Source organism: Nomia melanderi, chromosome 6 (assembly GCF_051020985.1).
Source record: "Nomia melanderi isolate GNS246 chromosome 6, iyNomMela1, whole genome shotgun sequence".
NCBI lineage: Eukaryota > Metazoa > Arthropoda > Insecta > Hymenoptera > Halictidae > Nomia > Nomia melanderi.
This window is the reverse complement of record NC_135004.1, coordinates 8,934,973-8,948,343: the sequence shown is the minus strand read 5'-3', so window position 1 is coordinate 8,948,343 and position 13,371 is coordinate 8,934,973. Positions and strand designations below refer to the sequence as shown.

At 30.1% G+C, this 13,371-nt stretch overlaps 3 protein-coding genes across 11 annotated transcripts; 2 read left to right on the top strand and 1 right to left on the bottom strand.

The window, feature by feature from the left end:
- The first annotated feature begins 38 nt into the window (after positions 1 to 38).
- Positions 39 to 3,970, top strand: LOC116433382 (uncharacterized). Of its 2 annotated transcripts, XM_076368546.1 has the most exons (10): positions 39 to 195; positions 255 to 496; positions 1,747 to 1,887; positions 2,266 to 2,383; positions 2,500 to 2,661; positions 2,733 to 2,966; positions 3,081 to 3,212; positions 3,307 to 3,479; positions 3,641 to 3,712; positions 3,838 to 3,970. In XM_076368546.1, coding segments are annotated over exons 2-10 (1,056 nt in total). In that variant the 5' UTR covers positions 39 to 195; positions 255 to 494; the 3' UTR covers positions 3,860 to 3,970. The 2 variants fall into 2 exon arrangements, with proteins under 2 accessions (XP_076224661.1, XP_076224662.1); XM_076368547.1 differs by lacking the exons at positions 39 to 195; positions 255 to 496 and adding an exon at positions 1,531 to 1,653.
- LOC116433383 (N-acetyltransferase family 8 member 3) lies at positions 3,708 to 5,303 on the bottom strand. 2 transcript variants are annotated; one of them, XM_031991411.2, is made up of 3 exons: positions 5,121 to 5,303; positions 4,605 to 5,041; positions 3,708 to 4,478 (listed from the first exon to the last, which is right to left on the bottom strand). In XM_031991411.2, the coding sequence occupies exons 2-3, from the start codon at positions 4,901 to 4,903 to the stop codon at positions 3,968 to 3,970; spliced, it is 810 nt and encodes a 269-aa protein (XP_031847271.2). In that variant the 5' UTR covers positions 4,904 to 5,041; positions 5,121 to 5,303; the 3' UTR covers positions 3,708 to 3,967. The 2 variants fall into 2 exon arrangements, with proteins under 2 accessions (XP_031847271.2, XP_031847269.2); XM_031991409.2 differs by having other exon boundaries at positions 4,605 to 5,025.
- A 68-nt stretch (positions 5,304 to 5,371) lies between these two features.
- On the top strand, positions 5,372 to 13,231 carry LOC116433377 (KH domain-containing, RNA-binding, signal transduction-associated protein 2). 7 transcript variants are annotated; one of them, XM_076368543.1, is made up of 10 exons: positions 5,372 to 5,497; positions 5,676 to 5,916; positions 6,381 to 6,502; positions 6,582 to 6,698; positions 6,963 to 7,275; positions 7,351 to 7,465; positions 7,560 to 7,682; positions 8,301 to 8,377; positions 9,619 to 9,715; positions 9,868 to 11,232. In XM_076368543.1, the coding sequence occupies exons 2-10, from the start codon at positions 5,712 to 5,714 to the stop codon at positions 9,956 to 9,958; spliced, it is 1,260 nt and encodes a 419-aa protein (XP_076224658.1). In that variant the 5' UTR covers positions 5,372 to 5,497; positions 5,676 to 5,711; the 3' UTR covers positions 9,959 to 11,232. The 7 variants fall into 7 exon arrangements, 6 of the variants coding, with proteins under 6 accessions (XP_076224658.1, XP_031847252.1, XP_031847251.1 ...); XM_031991392.2 differs by having other exon boundaries at positions 5,391 to 5,560; XM_031991391.2 differs by lacking the exon at positions 5,372 to 5,497 and having other exon boundaries at positions 5,570 to 5,916; positions 9,868 to 9,990; positions 10,510 to 11,232.
- The last annotated feature ends 140 nt before the right edge of the window (positions 13,232 to 13,371 follow it).

The window sequence follows — 13,371 nt, the reverse complement described above, 5'->3', positions numbered from 1 at the left end:
GGTATGAGGATAACTTTAGCATAATGTACAAGTTTTCGCAACCGAATGTCCTAGCACGATCCTCGATAGGAACTACTCTATCGACGACAATGCTATTAACATTGTTAGTAAATCTTGTATTATCGGTAACATCGAGTGCGACATCAAAATGGTACGGGATCCCGAGACGAAAATTCTCATAAGTTACAATGTCTTGTACGTATCTTAAGTTTGTGCATCAAACGTCTGTTTTTCTTACACAATCGGTATTTCAGATCACCGAAACCGACGTCCCATAAGGGGTCCAGTCTATAGTCTTTCTTGTCAGTGATGATACTGTTTGATCAGTCTTATTCTCCTTATCAATCGGAAACTGGCTTGCCTTGTCAGTTGACTGTTACAGTTCAGCGCACAAAGGTCTTACATTTGATATAAATATTATCTGAAAAAGTAATTATTTCCACACAGATATATTTAATTACAAGTAACTGGGTCAACAATTGAAGTACAAAGAAATGTAAGTAATTGTTATTTAAAATTACACAATGTATCGACTGTGGATTACATTCAATGTTTGCCGATGCAATTCAGAAAAGTCATTTACAGTATATAAAAATAAATATAGTATTATCTTGAATAAACGTTCATGTTGAAACAATGACTGCTTCCACTTTTCATGATCGCGCGTACAATGACTCCTTTGCTTATTTAAATTACGGTAGACCTTGAACGCTAAAAATATGGGATAAATTTATTTTGGCACCAACTATTGAATGCAATAATTTACGCATGAATATTATTCTTAAGTATAATGTTATATATTTAGTGAAACAAATATAAAAATTATTTATGTCTTAACGATATCGGTAAGGAAGTAATTAAACAAATATTTAAAGTTGACAACATTTTTATATTTTCAACTGATGGTAATTTTCATACATTATTACAATTTGAATAGGAGTATCAACTACATACATACATATTATATCGAATAATGATTTTTACTTAATAGTAAATAAATTATGAATTTAAATTAATCTTGGTGAAATGTGAATTTGATAAGAATTAGAAAGTGTTAAATTGACTAAAAATTATATACATATAAGTATGTACTGTCTACAGCTGATATCTTTTCACATCTCTATCGAACTAAAGGGGCAAGTGCGGCAAAGGGACATGAACTCTTCAAGCACAGTTTGACAAAGCCGGAGAATGAGTATAATAAGAAGAAGTGAGACAGACACAGTTCTCCGAGCATTGACAGTCAAGGTGTGAGACTTCAAAGCAATGTCGCACACATCAAATATAAACTTTATTATTAAATTACTTAAATTACTTTCTCAAACGTAGTGCCAGTAACTTGTTGAGATTGTTATGATTAAAACACGTCCAAACACGATGTAAATCAAACTAGTTTTATCAATTTTAAGGAAATAAACCTTTAATTTTGTTAATTATATTAAGTCGGAAAAACTAGTAGCGGCATCGCTTTGAAGTCTCGCGCCTTGACTCTCGATGCTTGGAGAACTGTGTCTGTCTCACTTCTCCTCATTATACTCATTCTCCGGCTTTGTCCGGCTCTTGCCGCACTTGCCCCTTCAGTTTGAAGGAGACGTGAAAAGATATCGTCTGCGTACAGTACCTATGTACCTACACTTGTTTTCTAATTCAACTGTAAATATTGAACCAATAGAATTAAAAACTACTGAATATACAATTAATGTATTAATAAAATTTGTAAATCAATTAAATTTTTTACATATGCAGGAAAATGTTACCACCAACATACGTGGAAGGTTTTCATGATTTAGAGGCTGTAAAAGCAATGGAGTATCGGCCTCTCGGTAAAACTGGATTATTAGTCAGTAAACTAGCTATGGGTGGTGCACTATTTAGTAACATTTATGGGTTAGTAATAATGATTCAGTAGAGAATAAACATGCAACAATATTCAACTTATATCTAATAGTCGTTGAAACGAAATAAAATAAAATATATTATGCAGAGGTTCAGGATCAAGATCTCTTTCATTTAAATGCATTCCTCTTCAATTAAAATGACTATCGAATTAATAACATAATTAAATTATATATTTCCTTCTTTAGGAATTTTATTTATTCATATTATCTAATATTTAAAGTACATTTATTTTAATTAACGTATAATATGTACTATTACGGAACGCGAACTATAAAAACTCTATGTAATGCGTTTTTTGTAAACTTTCACGTTGCAAAATTTTTTAATTATTATCTTTAAACGATACATATTTTTATTTATCAATAGCACGTTCGATGAGGAAGAAGCTATTGAGATGATACGCCAAGGAATAAAACGGGGTATTAATTATATTGATACCGCACCGTGGTATGGACAATACCATTCTGAAACTGTAATTGGAAAAGTAATGCACCACTTTTCAATTAAATAACAAAATGCCATAAGAATAATTTCTGTTTTTTTTTATCGGATAAACTGATTAAATATTATTAACCTTTTTCATTTTTTCGTGAGCGGTAGGCTCTGAAAGGCATACCACGTGAAGCATATTACATCGCAACAAAAGTTGGAAAATATGAATTAGATTACAAAAACATGTTTGATTTTTCAAAAGAAAAAACCAGAAAAAGTTTCCAGAAGAGCTTAAGACTTTTAGGTTTAGATTATGTCGACATTATACAAGTACGTACAATTTTTCGTTAGTTATTTTTTATTAGTTATTTATAAAATATTTTTTTTATTGCGTGTTATAGATTCACGATATTGAATTCGCTCCAAGTTTAGATATAATAATCACCCAAACATTACCGGAAGTATCGACTCAAGTTGCAGAAGGTAAGGCCAAGTTCATTGGTATCACAGGATATCCACTATCCATTTTGAAAGAGTGCATTGAAAAGAGTAATATTTCCATATCTTGTATATTAACTTACACAAGACATACGTTGATAGACGATACATTAATGGAATATATATCATACTTTAAGGTATCATTTTTTAAAACATTTAATCATTTTTCTGCATGAATTATTAATATAAACATATATTTTAACTATTTTTATTGAAAGCTGAAGGTATAATAATGTGCTGTAATTTTGTAGGCAAAGAATATTGGTGTAATTAATGCAGCATTAACATGTATGGGACTTTTAACTAATAATGGTCCACCAGCTTGGCATCTTAGCTTAGAAAAAACAAAGCAAATATGTTCAGATATGGGAAAATACTGTAAGGTACATTGATAATATTGAAATTAATAAAAATGATAAAGTAAACTTCTTATACAAAAATATTCTAATTTGAATTGATAAAACATCAAACTATTAGGAACGTGATACAGAACTAGCTAAATTAGCAATATGGTATTCCATGCAATCTGAAGATATATCCACACATCTTATTGGAATGAATACTTTGAAACATTTACACATGAATTTTGATATCCTACAAAATGGCATTACAGAAAGAGAAAAAACTATACTGAAAGAAATTCAAGAGAAGTAAGTAGAATAAATTTTTCAACATAATATTTTATTTCATTTAGTTCATTAACAGAAACAGAAAATGATATCTTTATTTATGACAGTTTATGCATAAAATTAGATTTATTTAAAAACATTACATATAAAGGTATAAAATAATGTAAGAACTTGTATTTCAGATATGTATCCACAATAACTGACAAGCATTGGGATAATAAAGAAGTGGAAGCATATTGGGAAAATATGAAAAAGTGAGAAAAATATATTTCTAACAATGATTTGTACACATATGTCACATTGGAGTAATACAAAATAGTTTGTTAATTACTAAATTACAAAATTATTTTTAACTATAACAATATTTTTATAATTTCAGTAACATTATAAAATGTCAATAATTCTATAGTCATAAAGTAACTATCTCAGATTCTTCTTAGAATGTATATAATCAGACTTATGAAAATCATGCTATTTTTGTTAGAATAGTACCAAATAAAATCTAATGCTTACTTATTAAGCATTGATCTATTATAAATGGGAGGCACATAGTCATCATCTCCAGGTTTAATCTGGTACGTTAATTCATACATCAATATAGTTATAAGTGACCCCAAAATAGATTTATGATACATTTGTTGCAATTCAAATCCTTTTTTAAGGCATAATTCCCTTCCACCTTCTGTGTATTCTGAGGCAATTATATTAGCACAACTATATCCTTGCTCTATTGCAAATGATATAGCAACATTAATAAGGCACGAAGCTATTCCTTTCCTTCTGTATCGATGATGAACATGTAATCTTTTGATCCATGCACCTTTATCTAATCTGTGACTTTTACATAAAGCAACTGTACCTACAATCCTTTTAACTTGAGATGAAATATCAATATCTGAGTCACGGAATTGTTGCTCTGTCATGATGATGTATTGTATATTTGTCGGATTTTCTGTCATTAAATAAGGTTCAAATGCTTCAGCAACCCAAAAACAGGAAAAGGCATTGGACATGTAAACCCTGTTGTAATAGATGAAGAAGTTTTTATAATCAAAATTATTATAAATTAGTTTGTTTTTAAACAATAATATTATACATTGAATTTATAGTCTCAATACCCGTTAAAAAAATGAGAATAAATTTTACCTTGGTATATTAGAAACTTCTTCATTAACTTCCATAGTTTTCGTAGTGAAACCTATGTAAGTTCCAACGTACACAAGGAAAACAACAAGTGGTATAACTAAAAAACAAATAGTCAGAGGTAATCCAAAGAAGATGAACATTATAGCAGCAAATAATATCATCATTTGGAATGTTAATTCTTTAAAAACAATTCCAAAAAATGTTGAATTCAAAGATGACATTACGCCGGATTTTATTAACTCTTTACAATTGATTTCATCTCCCGGCTTGTAACTTCGTATTACTATAATGTGACTCATGTTTAAAAGTATTTGCCTACACAATTTGTAACTCTTTTATACAATTAAGAGTTTTAAAAACACAGACACAATCACATACCATCCGGCTGTACTCAATGATTTAGTTTCAATACTCTCGCCATCTATAATTTATAAGAACTTCATATTTTAATGTACTTATTAACAAATAATTGTAAATACATATAAAACGCATAAAAAAAATAAAGCTAATACTTACTCTTTTTAAAAATTTAAGCAAATTATAAAAACCTTGTTTTATTCATAATTACAGCTAATTAAAAAAATATTGAATTGTTATTTACTTAAGGATAGGGTCAAAATACCAATGGCTCTACCTATTATTCTATTAGGACAGCCCCACAAATTTAAGAAGACTGTGACTTAAATTCGTGCTTTAGTATCTTCCTATTGTGCCAAGATGGCGCTATTATGTATTTCTAGCATACATTGTATTGAAAAAATAAATAATTAATAACTCTACTAGATAACATTAATTTATGCTGAAGCAGAAGATATTAATAAACAACTAAACATCAATCGAATTTATTTTTAATTTCGCGTGACCAAAATTTTATTACAGTAAGAAAGTTTAAGGTTTGTGTGCGGGGGATATGTATTTGATTCATGCATGAATGTGCGCCTTAAACTTAGCTGGAGGTACATAGAATAATCAGCATTCAGCCATTGCAATTTTATCCAAAGGACGCGTCGCGTGTGATTGATCAACTACGCTTCGTTTTCTAATTGTTAAAGTTGTTATTTTCTGTCTTAGATACTCTGCAAACTATTTGATAATACAGTGTTAATCATGAGTGATAGACCAAGTAATGGTGAATATAAATATCAAAGGGAAGAAAAATCTGAATTAAAACCACGCATTTCATCAGAAAATGAACGCGAGGAAAAGGAGCATCAAATTGATAAAGTTGGGGAGTATGTTCGTGAACTTTTGCAAGAAAAAGTTGAATTAGATTCTCAAAAATGGCCAAACGCAACCAGATTAATAGATCAAGGTAAGTCCTACGTTTATTCCTTGAATTGGAGTTTTTAGCAAGTTTCCGTGTTTATAATTTTACTGTTGACATTCTTCATAATATCTTTCCGTATATTTTTTGTATACATTGGTAAATTGATTTTCCTGAAGACTTTAATTTTCAAGAATTAATTTATATAAATGGATTTAATTATTTGTAGGGTAATATTTAAAGATTCTGTAAATACAGATACATTAAATTGTTATATATTTTTTAGAATTTGTTTAAACGAACTATTATGCGTCTAAAAGATAGTAGATTTATAAACTAATTATATTATAATTTATAGCTGTGTATAGGTTTTTGTTAATATGTTGTAATATATGTTTTACTGTACATGTTATAAACAAATGCGTGAAATGATAGCATTAGTTTTAGATCTACTATACATTAAAATTTTATTATTATATCATAGAATCAAGGATACTTACTTTGTTCAATAGAAATTCAAAAAACTCAAGCTATGGGGAAACCTATAAGGGACCCAAAGTATGTGGATATTTATCGTGAAAAACAAATTCGTGTCTCTGTAAAAGTATTAGTACCTGTTAGAGAACATCCTAAGGTAATTATATTTTATGATGATTGTTTACTTAATGCAGTGATGAATGAAATTTATATAAATAAATATAATAAACTTGCAGTTTAATTTCGTTGGAAAATTATTGGGTCCAAAAGGTAATTCTATGAAACGTTTACAAGAGGAAACCATGTGCAAAATGGCAGTATTAGGAAGAGGATCAATGAAAGATCGTCAAAAGGTATATTTCAATTATTTACCATCTCTTACTTTGCTTTAGTATAGTCCGTGTTTAAAAAATTTAACATCATTACATTCATTTCTGAATATACAAAAATTTTATTTGCTAGTTTTAATGAAAGAACGTATAAATTTAACTATCTATCTTTTCATTACATTGATTTTTACATTAAAAAAAAAATGAAAGGTAAATGAAAATAACATTTTTTTAAATTATGGTCTAATATAAGTGTCATTAAGGTGTAACTTTTTATGGTTATTCTAGGAAGCTGAATGTCGAATGTCTCTGGATCCAAAATATGCACATTTATCAGACGATTTACATGTTGAAATAACAGCTCTTGCGCCACCAGCAGAAGCTTATGCCCGTATTGCTTTCGCATTAGCTGAAGTACGAAAGTATCTGATTCCGGACAACAACGACAATATACGGCAAGAACAAATGCGAGAAATGGAAATGAATATGGCTGATGATCCTATAAACACTGATGATAGAAGACCATCTGTGAGGGGTGTCCCAGCTGGAGGGGGAATATTAAGACCTACCGCCAGACCCACGTTACCACGATCATCGAGAGGTTGGTGTAAACAATGCCATTAATTTCTAGGATTAAATGTTAGCGAGCATACCATTAAAGTTTGAATCCATTTAGCTGCGATACTTCCACCACCGTCAAGCCGAGGGCCAATCTCTCGGCCCGTATCGACGAAAACTAAAGTATTTTCTATTTTGGACCGCGCAAGAGTTGCTATGGACCAGAGTTATGGGTAAGCGTCTATACTTACCGGGATATGAGTCACTCGTATACTAATGCGATTGAGTAAATATTCTGGAAATTTATGGGCGTCTTTCTATTTGCAGTTACGAGACCGCTACTCCGCCACCGAGTAATCGTGTTGGTTCACATCACGATTACGATTACCATGGTTCGACGAGCAGCAGTAGCCGATACGGAGACCGGCATTATACGTCAGGAACATCAGGGTAAGTATACGGAACGATTGTTTATTAATATTAGATCGTTTCATAAATTTGTCGCGGTGTGTTAATATTTCTCGCGGTACGTTTTGTAGTCACAGAGGAATATGAGTTTGAACTGTTTCAGTTTAGTCAGTAAAAAGTATTTGAGAGCGACAGGTCCTGAAGTTATGAAAATTTTATATTTAATAAAATATTATGTTAAATATTATATAGTAGCAAAATAAACAGCATGAACTTATGAGACGACCTACTATTATTAGAGAAATATTTCAATTATTTATGATACATATAAATTTACACTTTAATTCTAGAGTTTCTTAACCTTTAATTTGGGTCATTTCAAAAATCTCCAAAATGAGCCAGAGAAAGTTATTAAAAAAAAACTGTAGGGCTATTAAAATGCAGTTTTTCTAACAATATTTGGTTTCTAAGATATCTGTTTTCGATACAATATCGAAAGGACTTTTCCTACTTTATCTGTTTTATTATCTTCTTTTTGAAGAGATATTCACATTCCATAGCACATGGAAAAGGACATTTAAAATTTATATAATGTCTCATTCTACTATGTCCTATATTTTTATAAGTCACCTAGAGATGATATATGTATCCTTCCTTGAGGTACACAACGTACGAATACGATGATGACGCTGTTCCGCACTCTTCCCATGAGTACTATGAAACATCGGAATATCCAGGTAATGTGTTCTCATTTATTTTTATTATAGTATATTACCCTTAAAAACATTTTTAATGCGTAATTAACAAGTAGAATTAAATTTGCATTTGAGTGTTCAGAATCATATGTTATAAATAGATAAACGCATATATAATGTATACAGAATGAACAAAATGTCTTTGACACTTTCAATTTTATCAACTTAAATCTTTTAATAACTCTACGTAGATTCAATTCCATGGAATTCTAGTTCTATAAAAACAATTAAACTCTTTGAAATGAACTGAAACATACAAGGAATTTAATACGTATAAACAAAAATTACTGGAGCATCAAATATTTAATATCGTTAACATTTAAAGTTATAAAGTGAAAATTTAAATGCATCAGAATACATTTCATTGATAAAAAAAATTTAATAAAGTGCAGCTCCAATAATTACTTCTTAAAGCTTATGAAATTTGATATTCATTACTAAATCTTTTAGAATGAAAATAAATTGTGAAACGGATGGTTCTTAAACATGCATAAATGTTTTACATTTGTCAAAATGAGAAATACTATAAAATAAATGACAAAATAGTTAGAAAAACTGTGCTAACCATTTAAAACGGTTAGAACATTTAGTATGCAGTGTATGGGTCCCAAAATTATCTCATTAAATAGAATTATTTTCATAATCGAAATTTTTCGAATGTCTAATATCGATTTACATTATTTACATTTATACCTTAAGATATTTCAGTAAAATTTATATTTTTGTATGGATATTATTTTTTTTAGTACCATAATTATTTTCATACTTCTCGTTTTATTAAATTCTTATTTACTATAAACTCTGTAAAGAATAATTAACTGTAAAGAATATTAGAAAATTCAAAGATGTTATGAATTAATGAAAAATTGAAAAAATCTTTCCGGAGAATATCCAGATCTACACTTTTGGACACCTGTACGCTTCAAATTCCATCTGTGCGTTGAATAGAGCATTTAAAGGAAGCTTGTCCGTAATCTCGAACGCTAAATAGTCACGAATAGCTTCGTATAACAGCCTGAAATGTTAACTCAGTAATCCGTCAGCCTTTTTCAGCAAAAATTCGTTAAAATATGATATTAAAAATACAGATGAACAAAAATATCAGTGTTTAACGCCTGCTTCGCGTAGTGTGGCTAGGAAACATCCGATTAATAATATCTGGTGGTTGATATTCTGAATGAATTTCTGAGTAATGCAAATGAATCAATCCATGAAATTCGCAGAGGAATCATCGAGCCGCGCATGGAAATCGTACAAGACGACAACGACATCGGGCTCAAGTTCGCGCTACCGCAACGCTCCATACTCACGACCTTCTAAGTAAAAATCCACAAACAATCAGTCCTATAAATTCTTAATCTTTTACTTTTTAACTAGTTTCTTTTTTCTATTTTGTTCTCTTTTTTCTGCAAATAATCCTAACGGCGCCTTAACGAGAGAAAGATTTTGTTTCTGACTTTATTATTTCATAGCCCTAAACCGTTGACGTGTAATCTTCCTAACGCACGACGACCTATGGTGCCTGCGATGCCAAAACCTATAAACGACCGAGACCGTTTTTAAACGAACGGAGGCACAGAAGAGATTAACACAGGGTAAACGACACTCAGGCAAATATTACAACTTTTCATCGTATTGCGACGAGCTAATTAAGTAAACGTATCAAATTCGACTATTTTCATGGCTAAATTTTTCTTTTTCTAATATTTTAAATAGTTCTGATATTCGTGGTGTTAATCATTCGGGGTCTTGCAGGACAGATGGTACTGATTAAATTGAGTAAAGAATATTTTAGGAAACACGCGAAATGTCAATGTAAGTCAGTAACTGTTCTTCGAATAATTTTAAGGAAAGAAATGAAGTCTGAATATTACCAAAATAGTTCCAGATTTTTATGAACTCTGATAATATCAAATTTAACTTTCGTCAATGATTTTTTTATTGAATTTAACGGATAGCATATATTCTGTAACATATGAATAATCGTCTTTTAACACTCAGTATATCTGTTCTGATCATTAAAAAATTAATGTGTCTCGCATTCCTAATCTATTTACTGCGTTTTTGTTCTTTAAACCTTCAGTATTATGTAACGAAGCTGACATGCTTTTCAGATGAGTTTGTTGTGACCGCCGGATAAGCCGAACCACGTAATACAATGAAAGCTGTAATCAAAATATCACGGCGCCTTCAGTGCCGTTTTCTCGTGTACGATGTTCTCGTTCGTCCTGGTAGAAAGTTCTGAATTTCCTGTCGTTGCGTTGATCGGTTCTGTACACTATCTGATTCTCTGTGAAAAGAAACGTATTAGAAGGCAAGAAAACCCGCTCCTTGAATATCCCGTCCTGAAAACGTTACACACCAAAGCGGAAGGCTAGAAGACCAAGAGGATCAGAATGGAATGAAAACAAGTAAAACGGTCGTATATATCTGTGTCGTATCGCGGTCTTTAAGCAAAAGAAGGTCAGAGCTGTGTTGAATTTATTTTAGTTTTATACACAGAATTTTATAATCCCTTTGTACCGCACGTGTGCTTAAAGTTTCTTTACTTCGATCAGGGATACGTATCAGGAATTTCGCGATCGAATTAACGTTATACAGAAAATTTGTATATATATTAAAGAAGTTCTATACACGCGATCTCTAGAAATTTATGTTTCAAACCTTCATACAGTTTGAAAGGTTGATTGGCAATCTAAACATTACATAGCTCGGACAGTCGTTTGTGTTTGAACGAATTATGATGAGTTTAGCAAACACGTGTCTAAAATGGGAGAAAGTAAATATTGTAAATGATGTTTTCTGGCAAGTGAACAGATAAATGAATATTAAACATATTTCATATGGTTATGCAAATTGTATCGTAATTCATACGATCTTAATGTGTATTATATTTACGTGGAAAACAAAACACACAATTAAAGCGACTTAGAAACGTTTAAACAAAAAATAACATTAAATACATGTTAACGAACACGTGTGTGACATGTGTAAAATATGAAGCTACGAATTGTGTAGTTTGTCTTGAAGTTATAGGTCTTATAATACTATAAAACTTGTAATCCTATAATCATTCAATATAAGTATACAAAATAATCGTAAAATAATTTATGCGTAAATATTTTTCTTGACTTTAAAATAATTATCTGTTTTTTCCTACATATGTAATTCTCGTAAACTGAAATAAATGAAAAGAATAATCGCTTTATTGTAAGCATCGTTTGGAAAAAGATTTTAATTAAAATCCCAATTAATTAACACTATTATAATCTGAAAAAATATAAATAAATATATCTAGATTCAATGAATGACATTAATATTTTTCACAGTCACTAATATTGTCTTTTTCTCAATATTTTAAAATTATCATCTTAATCGTGATGGAACATCCCAATTTAACGTTTTTAATTTCCTTTTTGTAATTCAAGCGTCAACTAATATTAACATAAAATGTTAGAAAAATATAATAAATTCCATTGAAACTTTTGAAATATTTAAACATGATTTGCATTAAACCTGACATTATCCGTCACTTAAATTCTCATTAATGTTAATGCTTTTAGTTCTCAGTCATATGCATCTATACCTTTATTTTTACTGAAGTTTTATTGAAAGTACCTAAAACAGTTACTTCTAACATGTTTTTTCGTGTATCCTTCTTAGGTGTATAGAAGCGTAAGGAAAATTGCGTGGGAACGCGTTTTCGTGGATTAAAATATTTTAATCTTCTTCTGTTTCTCTGCTCAGTGGAGATCGAAGTACCTTAAAATCACGTGAGTACAAATAAAAATAATGTTCACATTCATATTTACTTTCAGAGAATTATAATTGATCCATAGCTTCTCATAAAAAACTATTATTAACTCTATTTTCTATCTTAATTTCATTTTCTATTTTCATTTAAAATTCACTCATACTTAGTAATACTATTTCTTTTATACAATATTATAATTTATATTTCGACTCATAATATATTCATTTTGTGACTAATAATACTTTGCTTTGTACATAGCTTTGAATATACATAATAAGTTCACAAGCTTTGTCTATTGGCAAAGTGCTTATTGAAGGGTATGCTCTTAAAAAAGGGAATAATCCAGAAACTTTTTAATGTTGGCTTATACAGAATACGCATGTATACATGAACACTTTATTTTGCTTTTTTTTGCTTATTTTTGCGTCAAAATCTGGGAGGTAGTAAAATATTTCTTTCAGAGAAGCAAGCACAAAAGAGTACAATATTTAATCTTCGTACAATAAACTCTGGTTTCATTAATTCATTATTTAAAAAAAAAATTATAAACATTGCTCAGCAACGTATTTTTTGCAAGAAAAACATATTTTAAGTCAGATCTGATGGCTAAGCTGGGATTTTATCCACTTCAACTAGCTTAACTTTAGTTATCTCCAACCCGCTTCAATCTGCTCTACTTTCTTCATTCTGCTGTAATTTGCTCCAACACGCTTCAGTCTTCACGTATTCCGTTCCAATTTACATCTAGAGGCATTCAAAACTTTGCAATAACCAACCAGTTTCTGGAATCATCATCGGTCCAGAGAAATACTTGTTTTGTATTCGCAAGGATATTGATTAACCGTGATAAGAAATATATTGAACCTCGAATGTTGAGTGTCGAGTCCCGATACTGTACCTCGAGTGCTTAAGATTACATGTATATATGTGTTAACATACGGTGGAAGATGTTCAATGAAGTAAATAAATAAAGTTTACACATCAACAGCATGTCCAATCATTACTTTCTAAAATGTTTTTAGTAATTATCATTTTCGAGATAAAATATATTATTTTTATTTTGTTAGACAGATTTTGTTATTAGTACCTTCAAATTCCGTGACATTTAACTCTTAGACTAATCGCATTAGTTTAAATTAAATTAAACTCCGTACTATACACTTCATTCAAAGAAATTGTTATCTTGTAACGTGCATATGTATCGACATATTTATTCAATGTA

Coding starts and splice junctions, on each gene's coding strand:
- LOC116433377 (XM_076368543.1), top strand. CDS start 5,712: ATGAGTGATAGACCAAGTAATGGTGAATATAAATATCAAAGGGAAGAA. Junction 7,276..7,350: donor GTTACCACGATCATCGAGAG/GTTGGTGTAAAC, acceptor GAATCCATTTAG/CTGCGATACTTCCACCACCG. Junction 8,378..9,618: donor TGAAACATCGGAATATCCAG/GTAATGTGTTCT, acceptor TGAAATTCGCAG/AGGAATCATCGAGCCGCGCA.
- LOC116433382 (XM_076368546.1), top strand. Junction 1,888..2,265: donor CTATTTAGTAACATTTATGG/GTTAGTAATAAT, acceptor ATTTATCAATAG/CACGTTCGATGAGGAAGAAG. Junction 2,662..2,732: donor ATTATGTCGACATTATACAA/GTACGTACAATT, acceptor TGCGTGTTATAG/ATTCACGATATTGAATTCGC.
- LOC116433383 (XM_031991411.2), bottom strand. CDS start 4,903: ATGAGTCACATTATAGTAATACGAAGTTACAAGCCGGGAGATGAAATC. Junction 4,479..4,604: donor GAAGTTTCTAATATACCAAG/GTAAAATTTATT, acceptor CTATTACAACAG/GGTTTACATGTCCAATGCCT.